Source organism: Trichosurus vulpecula, chromosome 2 (assembly GCF_011100635.1).
Source record: "Trichosurus vulpecula isolate mTriVul1 chromosome 2, mTriVul1.pri, whole genome shotgun sequence".
Lineage (NCBI taxonomy): Eukaryota > Metazoa > Chordata > Mammalia > Diprotodontia > Phalangeridae > Trichosurus > Trichosurus vulpecula.
In genome coordinates this window covers 384,747,488-384,771,833 of record NC_050574.1, presented here as the reverse complement: position 1 = coordinate 384,771,833, position 24,346 = coordinate 384,747,488, and the positions used below count along the sequence as shown (strand labels likewise).

The 24,346-nt window shown below is 36.7% G+C and overlaps 1 protein-coding gene across 1 annotated transcript in view; it reads right to left on the bottom strand.

Annotated features, from left to right (window-relative positions):
- Positions 1–18,073, bottom strand: part of LIPI (lipase I) — a 74,181-nt gene extending 56,108 nt beyond the window's left edge. The window contains exon 1 of the mRNA XM_036744155.1: positions 17,965–18,073. Coding sequence (XP_036600050.1) covers positions 17,965–18,073 — 109 coding nt within the window. The remainder of the gene's footprint in view (positions 1–17,964) is intronic.
- Between the last annotated feature and the right edge of the window lie 6,273 nt (positions 18,074–24,346).

Sequence of the window (24,346 nt, the reverse complement as noted above, 5' to 3'; positions counted from 1 at the left end):
CTATTTCCTCCTGCAACTTATATTTTTTCTCGTAAGAGTTTAGATGCTATGCCTTTGGTTGTATATGTGTTTAGTATTGATTTAGTATTGATATTAATTCACTGTGGTATATTTCAGCAACACATAGTTTTCCTGTTTATCTCTTTTCATTATTCCATTTTTGTTTTTGCTTTGTCTGAGATCATATTTGCTACTTCTACCTTTTTTTTTTTACTTCAACTGAATTATCATAGATTCTGTTCTAGCCCTTTCATTTAACTCTGTGTGTATTTTTCTGTTTCAAGGTTTTTTTTTTTAATAAACAACATATTGCTAGATTCTGGTGTCTAATCCATTCTTCTGTCCTCTTCAGTTCTCTGGGTGAGTTCATTCAATTCACATAGACAGTTATGATTGGTAACTGTGTATTTCCCTCTATCCTATTCTTTTTTACTTCTATTCCTTCCCTTTTCCCCTTCCTTCCCTTTAAGAATAACTAAACCTGACCAAAAACCAAGCAAACAAGCAAACAAAAAACCCAACTGCTACCAGCACAGTTGAGTATCCTTGTTTTTGAAGATCAAGCATGGGGAAATCTGGTTCAAATGGATACTAATCCAATGCATTAGACACCTTGATGAGAGATGTTCATACTCAGAGTTGCTGAGGTGTTTCAAGCTAAAAGTCCTGACAATAGCCCAAGGGTGGGAGAAATAAAAGTTACAGAGTGAGAAAGGCTCTATCAGAAATGAACTTTTCCCTTTCCACCAGTCAATTCATACTATCATTGACGTCACTGGACCTCAATCCAGCTTCCTAGCCGAGAGGCTAGGAATGCTAAGGCGAGAGTTTAGTTTAGACTTAGGCTCCTCAAATTTTTCAGATTTGGGACTGGCCCAGTGAAACCAGGTGCCTCCACATTTCCAGTAAAGCTTGAGCTCAAACATTCCCTTCCACTTGAACTATAATTTTTACCTTTACATTTCCTTCACCATACCTCTATGCTAGCAATAGATGGCTACCAGGTGTATTGGGAATCAAGATGGGCTCTTAGCACTTATTCAAGCAAGTGCCTTTGAAGAGTTTGGCCTTTGTTTCCTTGATTAAATTAGGAGTCTTTGATGACTTCCTTGCCTCAAGGGAAAGCCTAGTTTACATGGGTTTGAGTGACATGTTTGTGACATTAGAGGCTCTTAGACCACATGGGTTTAAGTTGCATTCTTTTGATGATCTTAGGTCATGTGGGTGAGTCATGTGTGACTTACCTTTGACCCTGAATAAGGAATATAAAACCAGGAGTTGGCTTTCTTTTTATGGAGCACTGACCCACAACAGGAGTGGTGCGTGACTCTGGGCCAGCCCTTGTCAAGCTCCCAGCTGAACTCAGATGTTGGTAAATATTAATTGTATTTGGTCTGTCTGTTGATGTTTGTAATTTGTTTGTATTTGCTCTGAAGTTCAGGGTGCTGGCTTTTTCCCCTGAACTAAGTGAATGATATTTATATGCTGGATTAAGTAAGATTGTTAACCTCTTAACATTGCTTTCCTCAGTAAAGCAGATCAAAAGAACCTGGGCTTGCAGTATTCTGTGAGCTGGTTATTTTTGGTTTTTCACCCCCACAGCCACTGCTAGCCAGATTGTTGAAACACCGGGGAAGGTCTTAAGGAGTCAAAGCTGCCAACAAATGGCAAACATAGTCACACGAGGTCCCTGGCTCTTGAAGTAGACAAACACTATTGCCCAGCTAAAGGCATTTAACTCAAACATAAAATGTCACAGGTTATTAGAATCAATGAAGATTAGAACTAAGGTGAAAGCTGCCAATAGTTGGTCAAAGATGACTTAGATTATCTGGAAATGTATGTCCTTGTTGGGTTGGTGTTTCAAAGCTCTGGGGTTGACAAGGTTTGAGGGCTTCAGAAGGAAAGACTTAGTGTGGATTATCTAGCAAATTATTATTTATGACACAAATCCTCTCTCATGTCTAGGAAAAGGTATCTGTGTTGCTGTATAAAGTTGTACTTACAAAACAACAATCCCAACACTCAGGCATTTTAACTTCATGTACTCACATTCCAATTATAGTCACCTTTCAAACAAGTCATACATTACTCTCATTTCACTTCCTTGCACACTTATGCGATATCAGTACAAACTAAGTGCGCATTTTGTGGGTGATAATGTAGCAATACTTCCCACAGCAAGCTTGTTTTCCATAACCTGCTGAAGAGCAAGCTCTCAATAGATAACTAAGTACTTAATTAGTTAGTGTATATGGCATATAATTTGGTCACCAGATGATACTAGTGTCTGGAGCTACCATATGTATAGTTTCTTGGATTTTTCTGAGAGCTTTAGTGTCCTCATTATTTAACAATAGGTATTCACCTGGAGAAACTTAAATTACCACCACCCCCTTTCACCTCTCTGAGCACTCTAGGGCTAGTGCAGCACCAGATTCATTATTAAACTAGGAGTACAGGGGAGGGGAAGAAAAGAAAAGTGAAAGAGAAATATCATTCAGAAATTTGAGAATTGTTAGAAATCTCAACTTAATTTTCAGCCCCAACCCTTCTGTGATAGGAACAATATCTAATAGGGTCCACCACCACCACCACCACCACACACAAACACACACACACATACACACACACACACACACACACAAACACACATACACACACTACAACCCCTAATAACATGGATTAAGCTAGTTTTGGGGTGGGTTGGGGTTTTTAACCCCCCTAGAAGGAAAGAAATCTGTTACTGGGGCTTGATTGGGGGAATGGGAGAGAAGAGGAGAAAATCTCAAACTGTGCTTCCCTTGAGGAAGATTACTAGTAGCCTTCTGAAAGCCAGGCTAGAAGCCAGGAAGCCTGGCTTCCTGAATACCTAAGAGCATAAAAAGCTCATCCACATGGTTCCACCCTTTCAGACTTGGGGGATGTCCCAAAGCTGTACAACTCACTCTCAATGCATTATCAATCAATAAACATTTATTAAGTGCCAACTATATGCCAGGAATTATGCTAAGTTAGGGGGATACAAAAAGAGGCAAAGGGTAATACCTGAGCTATTAATCTAATGGTAGAGCTTACCCCTTCCTGATGACCAGGTATACTTCCATATGGAAACAAGAGGTACTGCAGCTACTCGAGCTAAGTGTTCTAGCATTCTTGTCGAATAATCTTTTGATGTTATAAGTAAGTGAATCTCCTTCTGTTAACTGTTCACTGACTTTTAGGACCTATGAATGCCCCTTTTTATACCAACATGGAACCTGACCTAATAGGGGGCTCGTCAAAGTCAGCACCAGATATATAGAACACTTGCATTAGGGAAATCTATTCTAGATCAAATAATCTAATTCATGTGAACCAGAACACTGACTTTTTAAGTGACTACATGCTTCATTAAAACACAGTAAAATAAACAAGTGTAAATGAAATTGTCACATAGCAAACTATAGGAAAGTTGCTTTGTTTAAATGTTTTGCCCACCATTTCTCCCTGTTATAAAATATATCCTATCTGAAAAAATTATACTGAACAAAAAGGCAATTTTAAAGTGATTTTGTACTATCTTCCTACCCCATTTAACTTTGGTTAATTAACTGGAGGACAAAATGGCAAGACGATCTTTCCAAACATACACAGTCACATAGGCAGAGAGAGAAACACACACATACCACACTACTCTACACCAGAATTATGTACCAGAAATAGAATAATTACAGCAGAGTCTGCAAGATGAACCAGAACCCAACATGATATTTTTTTAACCTCATGAAATAATATAAAATGATAATAGTGAGAGCTCCTGTTTAGTGAACTCAGCCCTAACTCACTCACTCCATGGGCCTGAAATAGTGAGTTTAAGCAATGTAGCAGGATCAGGATTTATGAATCTACCACTGTAGTCATGTGGCCTCACACACACCCCTACCCTTATAAGAAGTGTCAGATACTGATTCTACCTTTCTATAAGAAAGGGACAATGACTTGGAGGTAGGAGTGATGAAGACTTAATCAGCAAACAAAGAAATAGCTATTCTAATGAAGTTATATGACCTGAAGAACTTTACCAAACATAAGAAGTAGAAAGGAAATATCTGGCAATATAATCACCCCGGACTCTTCTCTAAGATGTCAAACCTCTCTCCGCATGATGCCACAGTGACAATTATTACTTTGGAGAAGAAGATAAGGAGATGAAAATATTTTTGTCTAACATCATACATAACTAAGGCTTGGAGAACAACTGGGAAAAAGGTACTCCTAATAGACAACTGTCCAAAGTCAATTTAATTCAGTTCAATTCACCAACCATTTAATATATGCCCAAAGAATACCCAGTATGGGGATACAAAAGCATAAAGGAAATGGAACCTTGATGAGCTGAATTTTTCTGGGGGATACATGTATGCAGATTTTTTAAAAATACAAATATGTACAAAGTACTTTTGATGCTACTATGGGAGAAAGCTAATACCTGAAGGGTTCAGGAAAGGCCTCTCAAGGAAGTGCTACTTGACCATTAGACACAAATGTATGTGTATGTATGCATGTATGTAAAAGTGTGTATGTATGTATGTATGTAAAATCATTCTATACATACTTCTATTTATCAGTACATAATTGATTTACAGCTTCACGTGCAATCACCTTTTTTTTCTTTTCTACTATGTTATGGAAATGCTAGTATTATTTCTTAAATGCAGAATATAATAAATAAGTAAGAAAAACTTTAAAAAAAAGAAAGGGAAGTGGTACTTGAGCCGGGACCTTGATGGGAGCCAGGACTTCTAAAAGGTGGAGGTGAGGAAGAAGAGAATTCTTACGTAGGAGGATGGCCTACAAAAGCATGGACACAGGAAATAGAATATTGAATATATTATTATTGTTCAGTCTATTCCAACCCTTTGTAACCCCATAGACCATACTGTCCATGGGGTTTTCTGCGCAAAGATGCTGGAATGGTTTGCCATTTTCTTCTCAAGGGGATTAAGGCAAACAGAGGTTAAGTGACTTGCCCAAGGTCACACAGCTAATAAGTATCTGTGGCTGGATTTGAACTCAGGTCTTCCTGACTCCAGGCCCAGTACTCTATCCACTAAGTCACCTAGCTGGACCAAATATTGTGTCAAAGGAACAGCAAGCAGGCCAGTTTTACATGAACATAGAGTGTATAAGGGGGAAAAATGTGAAATCAGTCTGGAAAGATAGGATGGACACATGTTTGATACTTTATATTACTCTAGAGGCAACGAGGAGCCACTTAACCTTCTTGAATGGGAAGTGGCATGTTCAAATCTGTGCTGTAGGAATATCAGCTTAACAGTTGTGTGAATGATGGATTGAAGAGGGGAGAAAATGGAGGAAGTAAAGCCATTTAGGAGGTAAATTCAATAGGATAGACAACAGATGATGAGGAGCTAGAATAGGATGGTAACTTTGATGAAGAGGTAGGGGGAAGCGAAGTGTTGAAGACTGCTGTGCAAAGATAGGGGTGCCCTCTGTAAAAATAAGGTAGCCAGGAAGAAGGATGATTTTGGGGGAAAAGATGAGTTCCATTTGGGATATGTTCAGGTCTATGCTGGAAAATGTTTAACTACTGACTCATTGAATACACACACACACACACACACTCTCACACACATGCCCTAACATACTTTTAAGATTAATCTGCATTTTAAATATCTTCTGCATATAATCTGCATTTTAAATATGTATATATATGCACACATATAATACCTTCCCACTATATATGTATATATACATACACACATACATACATATGCTTTTAACTTTAATCTGCATTTTAAATATTTTCTCCATCACTTTATTAGGTCAAGTTAATCAGCAAAAGAAATCAAGCCTTAATTTGTAATATTCATTGATTTCCCAGGTACACATGCACATATTGAAAATTTAACAATCAAAAATTAACAAACAAATGCAGAGCTGATTTAAGTTGGCTCCAGCACACTCCTAGGTTCTGATTCTTGGATGTCTTTAGGACATCAAGATGGAGATGCCCTGTGGACAATGGCTGAATGTGGGCCTGGAGATAAGGAGAAACATTAAGGTAAGATTTGTAGAGGTGGGAGTCATCTGAAGAAGAAATGATGATTGAACACATGTGTATGTTTCTACATGTATGTATAAGGGAGGGGATAAGGGGCTAGGACAGAGTCCTCAGGGACAGTCGACTAATTATGCACATGATTTTAAAACTTTCATTAACTTCTTTTTTTTTTTTACATCATCTTCATTTCCCTCTCCCCAGCAATGAAGTAAAAAGAAAGAAAAAAAGTTTGGCACAAGTACTTAGTTTTGTGTGTGTGTGTGTGTGTGTGTGTGTGTGTGTGTACACTTTAAAAATATATTTTAATTTATGGAATAAAACAAACATTTCTATAACATATTATAATAAAAAGATGATTGTATGTGAAACTGCAAATCTACTATGCACAACTTGTTATTTCTTGCAAGTATACAACAAAATTATCAAGTAAATTTCTTTTTTTCTTCACTTCCCTCTGCTCTAGAGATTAGACACATTAGACACAAATAGGTATGTGTATATATATATATATATATATATATATGTAAAATTATTCTATACATGCTTCTGTTTATCCGTTCTTTGTCTAGATGCAGACAGCGTCTTTCTTCATATGTCTTTTATAATTAATTTGGGTATTTATAACAGACAAAACAATGTATTTGCTCAAAGTCATTCTTAAAACAATATTGCTGTTGCTATATACAATATTCTCTTGGTTCTACTCATTCCACTCTTCATTATTTTATGAAAATTTCCATGTTTTTCTAAAATCATTGAGCTCATCATTTCTTATAACATCACAATTACATACCACAACTTGTTCAGTCATTCCCCAATTGATGGACATCCCTGCAATTTCCAGTTCTTTTCTCCCACAAAGAGAGCTGTTACAAATATTTTAGAACATTTAAGTTCTTTTCCTTTTTCCCTAATCATCTTCGGAAATAGACCAAGTAGTGGTATTGCTCGGTCAAAGGGTATAGGTCGTTTAATAACTCTTTGGGCATAATTCCATATTGTTCTCCAAAATTATTGGATCATTTTACAATTCCTCTGACAATGAATTGGTGTCTCAATTTTTCTACATCTTTTCTAACATTTGTTATTAATGGTATTAGATAAATGCTTTTCACCAATTTAAGGAAAAATTCTTTTATTCCAATACTTTAAATTTTTTTTTTAGTAGAAATGAGTGTTGAACTTTATCAACAGTTTTTTCTGCATCTCATACAATCATATGATTTTTAAAACTTTTATTATTGATGTAATTGATCAATTATGTTAATAGTTTTCATTACGTTAAACCACCCCTGCATTCCTGGTATAAATCCCACTTGATCATAATATATAATCTTTGTAATAAAATTGTTGTAATCTTTTAGCTAGTATTTTATTTAGGATTTTTGCATTCATATTCATGAATGAAATTGGTCTATAATTTTATTTTTCTGTTTTTACTCTTTCTGGTTTAGGTATCAGTATGATATTTGTTTCATAAAAGGAGTTTGGTAGAATATCTTCTTTATCTATTATTCCAAATAATTTATTTAAATTGGAATTAGTCCATCATTAAGTGGTTGATAAAATTCACTTGTAAATCCATCTACTCTTGGGGCATTTGTGTTAGGAAGCTCATTTATGACCTGTTCTCTTTCTTTTTCTAAAATAGGTCAATTTAGATATTCTATTTTCTCTTCTGCTAATCTAGGCAATTTAACTTTTTGTAAGTATTCTTCCATTTCACTTAAATTGTTAAATTTATTGGCACATAATTGGGCAAAATAACTCCTTATAATGCTTCAATTTCCTCTTATTTGGTGATATATTCACCCTTTTGATTTTTTAATACTAAGTGATTTGGTTTTCTTCTGTCTTTTTAAAGTCACATTAACCAATTGTTTATCATTTTTTTCATAAAACCAACTCCTAGTTTTATTTATTAATTCAACTTTTTTTCTTTCATTTTTATTAATCTCACCTTTAATTTTTAGGTTTACCAATTTAGTGTTTAATTGGGGAGTTTTTAATTTGTTCTTTTTCTAGTTTTTAAAATTGTATACCCAATTCATTAGTCTGCTCTTTCTCTGTTTTATTGATGTTAGCATTTGGAGATACAAATTTTCCCCTATTCACTGCTTTTTGCTACATCCCTTAGATTATAATATGTTGTCTCGATATTGTCTTTCTCTTTAATGAAACTATTGTTTCTATCATTTGTTCTTTAACCCATTCATTCTTTAAGAGTAGGTTGTTTAATATCCAATTAACTTTTAATATATGTTTCCTTGGTCCCATATTAAATATAATTTTATTGCATTATGACCTGAAAGGGATACTTATAATATTTCTGCTTTTAATTATAACATTTTTATCTACTAATATATGGTTAATCTTTGTAAAATTACCAAAGATATGGTAATCTTTGTACCATAAACTGCTGAGGAAAAAGGTATATTCCTTCCTATTTCCATTCAGTTTTTTCCCCAGCTATCTATCATATCTGGTTTATCCAAAATTGCATTAATTTCCTTAACTTCTTTCTCTTTTTTTGGGGGGGGAGTATTAGATTTATCTAGTTCTGAGAGGGAAAGATTAAAGTCTCCTACTATTATAGTACTACTATCTATCTCCACCTATAATTCATTTAATTTTCTTTTAAAAAATTAGATGCCATCGTATTTAGTGAATATAGTTTCAGTATTGATATTGCTTCTATGGTATTTTTTATCAAAATGTAGTTACCTTGTTTGTCTCTTTTGATTAAATCTATTTTAGCCATAACTTTGTCTGTGATTATAATTGCTACCCCTGCCTTTTTTGCATCAGCTGAATCATAATAAATTCTATTCTAACCCTCCATTTTAAATCTGTCTGTATCTCTCACTTTAAAATGTATTTCTTGTAAACAACATATTGTTGGATTCTGATTTTTAATCCATTGTGCTATCTGTTTCTGTTTTATGGGTGAGTTTGTCCCATTCATTCAAAGTAATGATTACTATTTGTGAATTTCCTTCTATCTTATACTTATTCACTATTTTCCTTCTCAGCTTCTCTTTTTACCCTATCCCAATTACCTTATCTTCTACCCTTACTCTCTTAGCTTACATTTTACCCAGTTCTCTAGAAGTCTCTCCCTTATCTATTCACTCCTTCTTAATCTTAATTTATACACCCTTCTAAAAGTCCCTCCCCAACCCTATCCACTAGTTTTCTCACTTCTCTAGAAGTTCAAAAGAGTTTTAAAAATCTTAAGATGTATACACTGTTTCCCCTTCAACCTAGATAAGTGTAAGGTTCTAATATTACCAGCCCTCCACCCCAACCTGTTTCCTCTGTATTAGTTCTTCCTTTCATGCCCTGTTTTCATGACATAATTTCCCCCTTTAGGTTTTTCCTACCCAATTTTGGTTTTTGTTAGAATCACCTCATCATGTACAACTCAGTCCCAATCTTTCTTTGAAACTCCCTTAGTAATAACAGCATTAAGAATACTATTACTACTAATACTAACTAATAATTAATAATATTAATAGCATTTTCATATATCATAAATAAACAATTTGACCTTAATCAATGGCTTATAATTAGTCTTTAATGATTTCCTTATATTTCTTCTGAGTTTTTTTATATCAAAATTTCCATTGAGTTCTGGTCTTTTTGTTACAAATACCTGAAAGTCTTTTAGTTCATCAAATATCCATTTTTTTTCCCCATTCATGATTATACTCAACTTTGCTGGACAAGTTATTTTTGGATGCAATCCCAGCTCCTTTCTTCTTCCAAATGTAATGTTGCAAGACCTACAGTCTTTTAGTGTAGAAGCTGCTAGATCTTGTGAAATCCTGAATGCTTTCCCACATTATTTAAATAGGTTTTTTTTCTTGTTGCTTGCAATAGTTTCCCTTTAACCTGGGAATTTTGAAATTCAGATATGATATTCCTGTAAGTTTTCTTCCTAGGATCTCTTTCAGGTGGTGATAGGTGGATTTTTTCTGTTTCTACTTTACCTTCTTGTTCTAGAACTCCAGGGCAATTTCCCTTAATAATTTCTTATAATATTGTCTCCAGATTCTTCTTTTGATCACAATTTTCAGGTAATCTGACACTTCTTATATTGTTTCTCCTTGATCTGTTCTCTAGATCAGTTGTTTTTTTTAAATTTATTTATTTAATTTATTTAATATATTCAGTTTTCAGCATTGATTTTCACAAGAGTTTGAATTTCAAATTTCTACCCACCCCCCAACTCCAAGATGGCATATATTCTGGTTGCCCCATTCCCCACTCAGCCCTCCCTTCTGTCACCCCACTCCCCTCCCATCCCCTTTTCCTTTTCTTTCTTGTAGGGCAAGATAAATTTCTATGCCCCATTGCCTGTATATCTTATTTCCTAGTTGCATGCAAAAATATTTTTTTTTTGTTTTTGAACATCTGTTTTTAAACTTTGAGTTCCAAATTCTCTCCTCTCTTCCCTCCCCACCCACCCTCCTTAAGAAGTCAAGCAATTCAACATAGGTCACATGAGTATCATTATGTAAAACACTTCCATGATACTCATGTTGTGAAAGACTAACTATATTTTGCTCCTTCCTAACCTATCCACCTTTATTGAATTTTCTCCCTTGACTTCGTCCCTTTTTGAAAGTGTTTGTTTTTGATTACCTCCTCCCCCTATCTGCCCTCCGTTCAATCATCCCTCCTTTTTTATCTTCTTCCTCCTTCTTTCCTGTGGGGTAAGATACCCAATTGAGTGTGTATGTTATTCCCTCCTCAGGTCAAATCTGATGAGAGCAAGATTCACTCATTCCCCCTCCCCCTCACCTGCCTCCTCTTCCTTTCCTAAAGAACTGCTTTTTCATGCCACTTTTGTGTGAGATAATTTAACCCATTCTATCTCTCCTTTTCTCCCTCTCTCAATATATTCCTCTCTCATCCCTTAATTTGATTTTATTTTTTTAGATATCATCCCTTCATATTCAACTCACCCTGTGCCCTCTCTCTATATATATACGTATATATGCATATTCCCTTCAGCTACCCTAATACTGAGGTCTCATGAATCATACACATCATCTTTCCATGTAGGAATGTAAACAAAACAGTTCCACTTTAGTTAAGTCCCTTGCAATTTCTTTTTCTTGACTACCTTTTCATGCTTCTCTTGATTCTTGTGTTTGAAATGCAAATTTTCTATTCAGCTCTGGTCTTTTCACTGAGAAAGCTTGAAATTCCTCTATTTTATTGAAAGCCCATATTTGCTTTGGAGCATGATACTCAGTTTTGCTGGGTAGGTGATTCTTGGTTTTAATCCTAGCTGAATTGACCTCCAGAATATCATATTCCAAGTCCTTCAATCTCTTAATGTAGAAGTCACTAGATCTTGTATTATTCTGATTATGTTTCCACAGTATTCAAATTGTTTCTTTCTGGCTGCTTGCAGTATTTTCTCCTTGATCTGGGAGCTCTGGAATTTGGTGACAACATTTCCTAGGAGTTTTCTTTTTGGGATCTATTTGAGGAGGCGATCTGTGGATTCTTTCAATTTCTATTTTACCCTCTGCTTCTAGAATATCAGGGCAGTTCTCCTTGATAATTTCTTGAAAGATGAGATCTAGGCTCTTTTTTTGATCCTGGCTTTCAAGTAGTCCAATAATTTTAAAATTATCTCTCCTGGATCTATTTTGCAGGTCAGTGGTTTTTCCAATGAGATATTTCACACTGTCTTCCAGTTTTTCATTCCTTTGGTTCTGTTTTTATAATATCTTGATTTCTCATCAAGTCACTAGCTTCCACTTGCTCCAATCTAATTTTTAAGGTAGTATTTTCTCCAGTGGTCTTTTGGACCTACTTTTCCATTTGGCTAATTCTGCCTTTCAAGACATTCTTCTCTTCATTGGCTTTTTGGAGCTCTTTTGTCATTTGAGTTAGTCTATTTTTTAAGGTGTTGTTTTCTTCAGTATTTTTTTGGGTCTTTTTCAGCAAGTCATTGACTTGTTTTTCATGGTTTTCTTGCATCCTTCTCATTTCTCTTCCCATTTTTTCCTCTACTTCTCTAACTTGCTTTTCCAAATTCTTTTCGAGCTCTTCCATGGCCTGAGAACAGTTCATGTTTTTCTTGGAGGCTTTTGATGTAGGTTCTTTGACATTGTTGACTTCTTCTGGCTGTATGTTTTGGTCTTCTTTGTCACCAAAGAAAGATTCCAACATCTGAGACTCAATCTGAGTCTGTTTTCGCTGCCTGTTCTTGTTCCCAGCCAACTTACTTGACCCTTGAGTTTTGCAGCAGGGTATGACTGCTTGTAGAGTAAAGAGTACTTTGTTCCAAGCTTGAGGGGATGCACTGTTGTTTTCAGAGCTATTTCTATACAGCCAACTCTGCCACACCAGCACTCCTCCTTCCCCAAGAACCGCCAACCCGGAATGGACTCAGATCTTAAGCAGGCTGTGCCCTCCTGCTCAGATCTGCCACTTAATTCCTCCCCCCAGGTGGGCCTGAGGCCAGAAGCAACTGCAGCTGTAGTTCTGTAGCTGTACCACCCCTGCTGCCCCTGGAGAGGTGGCCGAACCGTGAACTCCTTTCACTCTGTCCCCGCAGCTTTTTCCACTAACCTTCTCTGTTGTCTTTGGTGTTTGTGGTTTGAGAGGTCTGGTAACTGCCACAGCTCACTGTTTTGGGGCACTAGGGCCTGTTCCTCCTGGCTCCTGGTCTGGTTGGTCCTGCCACTGCCCACTCTGGGCTCCACTCCCCTCTGCTCCCCTCTGCTCCCAGCTCTGTGTGGAATAGACCTCACCCAGCTACCATCCAAGCTGTCCTGGGCTGGAGCCCTGCTTCCCTCTGCTATTTCATGGGTTCTGCAGTTCTTCTCTGTTGTCTTTGGTGTTTGTGGGTTGAGAAGTCTGGTAACTGCCACAGCTCACTGATTCAGGGCGCTAGGGACTGTTCTGCCTGGCTCCTGGTCTGGTTGGTCCTGCTGTCGCCCACACTGTGCTCTGCTCCCCTTCTGCTCCCAGCTCCATGCACGATAGACCTCACCCAGAGACCATCCAGGCTGTCCTGGGCTGGAGCCCTGCTTCCCTCTGCTATTTTGTGGGTTCTGAGTTCTATAATTTGTTCACAGCCATTTTTTATAGGTTTTTGGAGGGACTTGGCAGGGAAGTCATGCAAGTCCCTGCTTTCCAGCTGCCATCTTGGCTCTGCCCGCCCCCCCACCCCCATCAGTTACTTTTCTAATGAAATGTTTTAGATTCTCTTCTATTTTCTCTAGTTTAATTATATCTTAATGTCTTATTGGCTCATTTGATTCCACTTGCCCAGTTCTAGTTTTCAAGAAGTTACTTTGTTCCTTAAGATTTTGTGCCTCTGTTTTCTAATTGGTTAACTTTCTTTTCATAATTTTCTTGGCTTGCTTTTGGTTTTTTCTAGTTTTTCCTTGTCCTCTCTTACTTGATTTTTAAATTCCTTTTTTATTTTCTTCCTTCAGATTTTGTGTCTCTGTTTTTCCAGTTGGTTAACTTTCTTTCCATAATTTTCTTGAATTGCTTTATTTTTTTTCTAATTTTTCCTTGTTTTCCCTTATTTGATTTTTGAATTCCTTTTTAAGTTTTTCCAAGATTTCCTTTTGAGCTGGTGACCATTTGATATCACTCTTGAGGGTAGGAGTGGCTTTTTTTTTTAACCTCACTATCTTCCTCTGAATATGAATCCCGGTCTTCTTTTATACCAAAGTAGGTATTAACAATCAGGTTCTTTTTCCTTCACTTACTCATTTTTATTTTTAATTTGTCTTATTTTATTTTTTAGCAGCTTAATATTGTTATTATGAAGTTTTAATCCCAAATTGTGAGTAATGTTGCCCTAGGCCTCAGGTCCTTCTTACAACTGTTTTCTGAATTCTGGGCTGGGTGGGGGGAAGGGGTGGAGTGTGCTCAACCTCAGAGACTCTTCTTTTCTTCCCTCATACCCCAGCCATGTTCCAAAAATGTTCTTGCTCCCTGTGGTACTGTACTCACCAGGCCTGTGGTTGCTCCTTGTTGCCCATAGCCACAGTGTGGGATCATGCCTGGTCAGAACCACTAGGCCTGACTTCTGGAAATAGCAGGGGTTTGTTCCCTCAATCTTTCCTCATTCAACCTCTGCTGTTCTTTATATGAAAATTTGTGAGGTAAAATTTCATGACGTGAAAGCTCCTGAGGTGAAATTTCTAGAGGCTGTGAATGATATGAAAAGTAAGGTGAAATTTTTTTGAGGCCTAGTCTGCTTCCCTCAGGGTCTACTGTTTGTTGATTCAGTAGAGTCAGCCTAGAGGTGTTAACACTTCACTCAGACCAAACTTTAGCTCCTGCAATCTTTTTTGAGGTCTTCATAAAATTTCTTAGGAAGACAATTGCTTTACCCCTTTATTTTTTTCTGCTTTATGTTCATTTTGTGGTTATTTTATTTCTGTTTATGGACAAAATCTGGAGAGCCTGGAAACTTCTGACCTAATGTACCATCTTCCCAGAATGTATCAAAAAAATGCATATGTACTTTTGCTGAACATTTTCTCTTTCTTTTTTTATATTCTTCGTTACTGAGGAGGGGAATATACTTACATACCTATATGTGCCCCTGATGGGGTGCTTGAGTGCCTGTGCTTGGACCCCAATTCCAAGATCACATTTCTCTCTAGCCTCAAAATACTGTTCCTAGTGGTTTTTCTCCACCATAAGAACACTGTGCCTGGCAGTTAATCGAGTTCGCCCCAGCAAAATACTTATCTCTCTCCCTGATACAGTAACAATGGCACCTATAGGATTTATTAGTTTGAACCAGCTTTGTACTAGCTCATAAAGATATTTAGTACCCATTGGACTATCTGTGCCAACTCCCTACCTCATTATATGCATCTTGGACTCCTCATTATATGTATCCTAGACTTAGACATATGTATACTCCCTACATCTGTCTTGTCTAACAAGACATTGATGGGTGGCAGCCTGGACGTTTCTCAGTTAACCCTGACCACTAGTTGACTTGGTGACTTTGCAGGCCTAAAACCACCCCTCCATGTAAGCCCCACTTTGGGCTTTTTCCCAGTGAAGTCTGAGTAAAACACTGCACAGTAGATACTAAAAGTGCATGTTCCTTTAAGAACTGACCACTCCTTAACTACTCCCTAATCCTGCCCTGAATCACCTAGCTAGCATATTTAGCACATGTCTTACTATAGTTTATCCTATATAAACTTTAACTGTATCCCTCTTAGATCACAAGTTCCCTAAGAACTTTTGCCCGCTGTAAAGCATATCAATAAACTTTTGCCAACTTGACTTAAAGACTGCTTGAGTCCTTGAATTCATTCAAGATGACCCTGTCCCAGAACTTCAGTCTTTGGGGTTCCTGAAACTCGCCAACTCCCATCACCCCCACTGACACTCGTAATACATATACATACATATTAGTATATACAACACACACATATGTGTGTATGTGTGGAGGAAAAGTCCTTCTCAATCTGGCTCCTATCCTACAAAATCTAAGCCATTCTTGTCATGGACATCTATATTTATTCCTGAATACTCTAAGTGTTTCCTCAGTGGGAATTGAAATGGTGCCATTATATCTATGACACATTTCTTACTCAAATTTTAGAATAGTTACGCAAATCGTATCTGCTGGCTAAGACATGATATGTCATGGTATGATTTGCTGGCTATGCCCCATGCATACAGGCAGTAGAATGAGGAAATGAATACTTCAAATACTTTATCCCTAAAACTGTAACATAAATATAAATTATTCAAAATAGACAAAACTTGAAGGACAACAAAACAAGGTAGGCACTGAACAGACGGGATTTTAGACTTCCTGTTTTGACTTTGCAATGCCTATAGCAATAATTAAAAGGACAAGTAGGACTGTGTCTAATTGTTTTATTTTAAGGCATTTCCAAAGCAGAGTAAACAACTTTAAACTTAATCATCACCACAGAAAAACACACAAGATTTTTAATCATTAATTTTATAACTTCCCGGTTCACATTTCTCTCAAGTCCTCAACACCACTATTTTGAAATGCTTCAAGAGTTTCCTAATTAATCTCCCTTGATTTCAGTCTTCCTAAAATGCAAATCTAATCATATCATTCCTCTCACTTCATCCCCAGAAAAGCCATAAAAGGCCCCCTATTGTCTTTAGAATAAAATAAAAACTCCTTAATCAGGCATTTAAGGTTCTCCACTGACTACTTCAAATCTACCTTTACCTATACTAACTCCCTTTCTTGTATTATTCATTTCAATTAAAATGACCTACTGTTTCCCCACTGGCATTCAGTAGGTCACCTTCTCAAATTTCCAAACTGCTTCATCCTTCCTATATAACATTAATCCACCTCTCTACCTCTGAGAATCATCTACTTCACTTCTCTTGCCACATCCGCAGTGAAGCCTTGCCTCTTTCTCTTAGCTAACCATACTGCCTTTCTCTTCAAAATACTCTATATTTACTGAGCTTTGTACATATCGTACCTCCCCAGTTGAATGTATGCGTTTGTTTGTTTTCTTTTCTTTTGCAAGGAGTGTGGTCCATACATAGCACAGTGCCTTGCACATAATAGGCATTTAATAAATGTTTGTTTAAATTGAAAAGTGATTTTTGTTTATAATATTGTTGATATTGAGTCTATCTCCAAAGTGCAGAACTCAGATTATTCCCTAGGGGATTTAAGTAAATACACATAATCCTACTTTAGGCACTTACTGTCTGACTCTGGGCAAGTCATTAACCTCTGCCAGCTTCAGTTTCTTCATCCTAATGCCACTTACTTCACAGGGACATTGTAAGTATTAAATGGAATAGCTCTCGGGTAAAGCACTATTTAAATATTAGCTATAATTATTATATTGAATATAAAAGGGAGAGAAGATGAGGGGAGGAGGGGAAGTGGAATGGCTTGTTGACTTCTTTCCCTTGTATTATAAACTGTTGATTTAGCTTCTGTTTTTTAGAACACTAATCCCTCCCACCCCCCAAAATTATCTGGATATCTTTTGCTGTTTACAATGCTAATCCTCTGAGTGGTGATAAAAGTGTCATTCACTACTGGTTGCTAATTGTTACTGTTAATATTTAAAAGGTCTGTTTCTATGTTTCATTTAGATTTTGCTAGAATGAAACTGTTGATAAAAGGACAATCTTTCATCAACTGCCACTAGTTACATTAGAAACTCTGGATTAGTATTTAGTTGGTGTTAAATCAGAAAGTCCTAATTTTCATAGCTAACATTTTAACACATGTATTGAAATCTCATATAAGAAGAGAAAGTTAATATTTTTTTCACTTTGAGATGCCAGACATGTACAATGTTCAAAGAACAATACCCAAGAACAAAATACACACACACACACACACACACACACACACACACACACAACCCAATGGATAAAGAGAGCATTCACTTTATATTTGCAAAAAAGAAAAAATTCAAACGTTTCTTGGGAGTGAGGGATGTCTAAAACTTTAAACACAAGGATAAAAAAAGTAAATCATATTTTAAGATGGTACGATTATAGCCTCATAAATAAAGTAAATACATTTTATCATACATATAAGTGTTCCACTACCACAAGCACTTACATGGAAATTATTCATGGTCAGAGCTTTTAAATTTGGGATTTTCTTTACCATAAGATGAGTATTTTGTGGTGTCTAACAAGAACATGCATTCCATTGTAGATTCATGCCAGAAAAGAAAGACAACATAAAATCTAAATTCATGGTAAAAATGTATTCTTATTCCCTAGCAATCGAATTTACCTTCAGCAATTTAACACTAATAAATATGAATATTTTCCACCATTTTGCCTGCTTTTATCTAGACATTGTAGATAAGTGTGTATAAGTATAAATGAATTGCTAACAGATATCTTACCAGAACTTGTCCAGCACATCAAACTGAGCAAGATGTATAGTCTCAGCATTTGGAACTGGTGAAAAGTAAAATAAGCATCCAGTTTCATAAAGGAAAATTGTTCCTTCATGGATCAACCTTCCTCTGGGCATAAGAGTCAAATTCCCCTCAAAAAGGCAAAGTGAGTGGCAGGAAATGGTTGCAGTATAAAAAAAAAACCAAAAACCAAAAAACTCTGAGATGTTTTTTGACATTTTGCCCTCTAGTCTCCTCCCTCTTTGCTTAAGAAGTTGAGGTACTTTCCATTCCCTTAGTTTAATTTGTGGTCCACAAACATTTTGCAAAGCCACATTCTTTGCCAAATATGTAAAATTTAGAAAATTAGAAACTAATTGCATCATTCCTTGTGCCCTCAGTCAATGGAACGTCAAAAAATAGTCAAGGATTGTGGATGTTGGAAACTTATGGCACATATGGTATTCAGCATAGTGAGAAAGCACAGTAGGATTCAGAAGGACTCAAGCTGTGTGCTTATTCTTGTAAAACTGGCCTTCTCTGATACAATATTTACCTCCTCCAATTTGTCCCTGTAGGATATTTCTCATGTTTTTTTTTTTTTTTTTTTTTTAATATTTTCTACTCTTAAACCCTGGCAATATTTTAAAAGCCAAACTACTAGACTCTTTCTTACTTTTGTTGACTTAAGAGGTAAGGGAATAAATAAGAACAGCTAGCAATTATATGGTTTTAAGGATTGCAAAGACCTGAAATCATCTTTTTCTGAATCCTATTCCAGTACTCTATCCAGTGCCCCATCTTTCTGCCACATTCTAGACTCAGTATTTATTATCAAGGATCTTAACCAATTTTTTCAAATCTGGCTCCCATCTACAGTAATAAGTTTAGTTCCTAGAGAGACTTTACAACTTATCTAGTTCAATTCTACTTTATGGATTAAAAAAACAGACTAATCTGGATTAAGTGATTTACATAAAATCACACAAGTAGTAAGTGGCAGGTCAGAAATTTGAAGATGGTAAGTCTGACTCCAAATCCAGTATATTTCTACTATGTTATTTTCCCATGTATTTATTTATGCCTATATTTGTCTATCAGAAATACACTACCAATAACATTAATATCAAAAAAGTCTTCTAGATTGTGGCATAAAATATGCATTTATATGTGCATAAACCTGTTTCTAGAACACTAGGAGCTCTGGGTGATTCCCAAATGTATTTCAAGAAGATTCTAATGTGAATTCTATTTTACAGTCTATCTGTGATAAAGAATGTAAAATGACAAAGAGAGATGGGATGTACAGTTGCCAAGAAGTATTTAAGCCTGCACTGTTCTAACTGGTTTTAAGATCAATTATCTGAGATAAAAAAAAAAAGAAACTGAGGACAAAGCTACTGAGCCATCTATGATTTAATTTGTAAAGTTAGCATTTCCATATCGAGTAGGGTCACCTAACTGATTATAGGTAAGAGATAAAGAATGATTTAAAGAGCTGATTTTTACAACAAAAAGGAATTAAAAAGTGGCAGAAACATGTTTTGAACATAATTCAACTGGACAAGGTAGGTCACCTGACTAATTAGCTTCTCCCAGACTTTATTAATCTTTTGCCAGACATCTTTTACTGCAGGCGGTGCCTTTTATAAACAGAAAGTCTCCTGGGAAAGAACAACTTGTGGTCATGGTTAGCAGTCACACCCCATTTTCCTTAGAATATCCCATTACTCAAGTTAGATTCTAGCTTATTTTTTAAAAAAGGAGCTTACCCACTCAGACTGAAAAGATGAAGTTAACCTCTGGCTAACTTTTCTCTAGCTGCCAGAAAGGCTAACTCGGACTCTGGTCAACTCCCCTTTCTGCTTGAAAGGAAAATTTAGCCTTCTAAAAAAACCTTATAAACTTATGATTATTTTATTCTTCTAAAATATCTGCTACTAAATGATAAAGTCTTATTAATCTATCTATTCAAAAAATTAAAGGTAACCTAGGTGTAAGAGATTATCTATTTCAATCTGACTTCCTTTAGGCTAGCCCTTCCTAAAGATGCTTACTCTTATAATCAAACTAAAAAAATAAAATGAAAATATAAAAATAAAAAAATAAGGTAAAAAATAAATCAAATAGTAAAATAGACCTATAAGAAAAATCATTGGGGCAAAGTCAAGACAGCAGATGGAAAACAGGGACTCGCTTAAGCTCTCCCCCAAATCCCTACAAACACCTGTAAAAATGGCTCTGGACAAATTATAGAGCTACAAAACCCAGGTAATAACAGAGGGAAGCAGGTTTCCAGCCCAGGACAGCATGGATGGTCACTGGGAAGGGTCTATCACATGATGCTGGGAGTGGAACACAGCCTCACATGGGCTGCACCAGGACAGAACAGGCACAGAGGAGATGGGGGGAGGAGATAGGGCAGAGTAGGCCTCAGGGCCCTGAATTACTGAGCTGTAGCAGTTACTAGACTTCTCAAAGTCTAGTACACACAAACACCAAAAACCACTGAGCAGGTCAGTGGGAAAACTTCTGGATCTCGGTGACAGAAGTGCTCAGTCTGGCAGGGGCAGCAGAGCTAGATGCAGCAGCAGCAGCAGGAAGCTCTGGTGGCTGCTTCCAGAGCTCCAGTGTGGTTGCTTCCAGCCCCTTGCCCACTCAGTGGGAGGATTCAAGCAGTGGATCAGAGAGAGAATGCAGGGAGTGCTTTGCTGGTGCAGAGGCAGGGTTCTCTTGCTTTGCCCTGCTTGGATCTGGGTTGTGGTCCTGGTTGGCAGTTCTTGGGGAAGGAGGAGTGCTGGTGTGACAGAGCTTGCAGTGACTGTGGAGAGGGAGTCCTTCTGGTAGTTACACAGCAGAAAGGAATGCTTGCACTCATCGACCAGAGCACAGGCCAGGGGAGGAATATCATACCATCTCAGAATAGAAGTAGCTCTGAAAAGAGCAGTGTAAAACCCCCCAAGCTTGGGGGAAAGCACTCTCCACTCTGAAAACAGTCATTTCCTGACAAAAGCTCAAGGGTCAAGTAGTTGGCTGGGAACATGAGCAAGCAGCATAAAAGGACTCAGACTCAGACTCTAGAATCTTTTTTTTTGTGACAAAGGAGATCAAAACATACAGCCAGCAACAAAGTCAAAGAGCCTACATCAAAAGCCTCCAGGAAAAATATGAATTGGTCTCAGGCAATGGAAGACCTCAAAAAGGATTTGGAAAGGCAAGTAAGAGAAGTAGAGGAAAAATTGGGAAGAGAAATGAGAACAATGCAAGAAAATCATGAAAAACAGATCAACGATGTGCTAAAGGAGACCCCAAAAATATTGAAGAAAATAAAACCTTAAAAATAGACTAACGCAAATGGCAAAAGAGCTCCAAAAAGTCAATGAAGAGAAGAATGCCTTAAAAGACAGAATTAGCCAAATGGAAAAGGAGGTCCAAAAGACTACTTAAGAAAATGCTACCTTAAAAATTAGATTGGAGCAAGTGGAAGCTAGTGACTTGATGAGAAATCAAGATATTATAAAATAGAACCAAAAGAACGAAAAAAATGGAAGACAATGTGAATATCTCATTGGAAAAACCACTGACCTGCAAAATAGATCCAGGAGAGATAATTTAAAAATTACTGGACTACCTGAAAGCCATGATCAATAAAAGAGCCTAGGCATCATCTTTCAAGAAATCATCAAGGAAAACTGCCCTGATATTCTAGAGCCAGAGGGTAAAATAGAAATTGAAAGAATCCACCAGTCACCTCTTGAAAAAAATCCCAAAAAGAAAACTCCTAGGAATATTATCGCCAAATTCCAGAGTTCCCAGGTCAAGGAGAGAATATTGTAAGCAGCAAGAAAGAAACAATATGAGTGTTGTGGAAACACAATAAGGATAATGCAAGATCTAGCAGCTTCTACATTAAGGGACTGAAGGGCTTGGAATATGATACTCTGGAGGTCAATGGAGCTAGGATTAAAACCAAGAATCACCTACCCAGCAAAACTGAGTATAGTACTCCAGGGCAAAATATGGATTTTCAATCAAATAGAGGACTTTCAAGCTTTTTCACTGAAAAGACCAGAGCTGAATAGAAAATTTCACTTTCAAACACAAGAATCAAGAGAAGCATGAAAAGGTAATCAAGAAAAAGAACAAGAAAAAGAAATTGCAAGGGACTTACTAAAGTTGAATTGTTTTGTTTACATTCCTACATGGAAAGATGATGTGTATGATTCATGAGACCTCAGTATTAGGATAGCTGAAGGGAATATGCATGTATATATATATTTTTATGTATATATATGTATATGTGAGTGTGTATGTATGTATATATGTATGTGTATATATACATATATGTATATATATATATATATATATATATATACAGAGAGAGAGAGAGAGAGAGAGAGAGAGAGAGAGAGAGAGAGCAGGCACAGGGTGAGTTCAAGATGAAGGGAAGATATCTAAAAGAAATAAAATCAAATTAAGGGATGAGAGAGGAATATATTGAGAGAGGGGGATATGGAGAGATAGAATGGGGTAAATTATCTCACATAAAAGTGGCAAGAAAAAGCAGTTCTGTAGGAAGAGAAGAGAAGGCAGGTGAGGGGGAATGAGTGAATCTTGCTCTCATCAGATTTGACCTGAGGAGGGAATACCATACATACTCAATTGGGTATCTTACCCCACAGGAAAGAAGGAGGAAGAAGATAAAAAAGGGGGAATGATAGAAGGGAGGGCAGATGGGGGTGGAGGTAATCAAAAACAAACACTTTTGAAAAGGGGCAGGGTCAAGGGAAAAAATTGGATGAAGGGGGATAGGTTAGGAAGGAGCAAAATATAGTTAGTCTTTCACAACATGAGTATTGTGGAAGAGTTATACATAATGATATGCATGTGGCCTATGTTGAATTGCTTGATTTCTTAGGGAGGGTGGGTGGGAAGGAAAGAGGGGAGAGAATTTGGAACTCAAAGTTTTAAAAACAGATGTTCAAAAATAAACAAAAAAAAGGTTTTGCATGCAACTAGAAAATAAGATACAGAGGCAATGGGGTGTAGAAATTTATCTTGCCCTACAAGAAAGGAAGGGAAAAGGGGATTGGAGGGGAGTGGGGTGACAGAAGGGAGGGCTGACTGGGGAACAGGGAAACCAGAATATATGCCATCTTGGAGTCGGGGGGAGGGTAGAAATGGGAAGAAAATTTGTAATTCAAACTCTTATGAAAATCAATGCTGAAAACTAAATGTACTAAATAAAAACAAATTAAAAAGAAAAGGATAAAAAAAACCAGAAAAAGCAGTTCTATTGGAAGGGAAAAGGAGGCAGGTGAAATATAATGAATGAATCTTGCTCTCATCAAATTTGACTTAAGGAGGGAATAACATACACACTCAATTGGGTATCTTACCCTACAGCAAAGTAGGGGGGAAGGGAATAAGAGAGGGGGGATGATAGAAGGGATGGGTGATCAGGAGAGAATTTAATCAAAAGCAAACACTTTTGAAAAGGGACAAGATCAAGGGAGAAAATTGAATAAAGAGGGACAGGATAGGATGGAGGGAAATATAGTTAGTCTTTCACAACATGACTGTTATGGAAGTGTTTTGCATAATGATACATCTGTGGCTTACATTGAATTGCTTGCCTTCTCAAGGAGCTTGTGTGGGAGAGAAGAAGCGAGAGAATTTGGAACTCATAGTTCTAAAAACAAATGCTAAAAAAGAAGTTGTTTTTACATGCAACTGGGAAATAAGACATACAGGCCATGGGGTATAGAAATCTATCTTGCCTTACAAGAAAGTAAGGAGAAAGTGGATAAGGGGAGCAGGTGGGGTAACAGAAGGGAGGACAGCCTGGTGAAAGGAGCAATCAGAATATATGCCATCTTGGGGTGGGGGGAGGGTAGCAATGGGGAGAAAATTTGTAACTCAAAATCTTGTGGAAATCAATGTTGAAAACTAAAAATATTAGATAATAAAAGAGATGAATGCCCCTCCCCCCACAAAAAAGAATCATCACATAGTTCACCTGAAATTTCAGAGAATTTTAATTGTCACATCACGAAGGCCTGAAATGGAAAATGAGTGCTTGTCTCTTAAAATTATCAGATAGATGCTTCAAATAAGAAAATAATTTTGCCTTCTTCACAATTATCAATGCTATTTTTACATGTAAAATTCTTAATTCACTTTTGAAAATTGCATCATGTCTCTTATTAAGTCACATCTTCCACTAATTCACATCTCACACTAATTCTCCCTTTGTGAGGATATTATTATCATATTAACATAATGAAAAGATGTTGTAGTATGATCTCCTATAAATAACATACCCCATAAATTGTAAGGCCTCATGGTCTCTATTATTTGTGTTTTAAATGACAATTCAAAATGACTC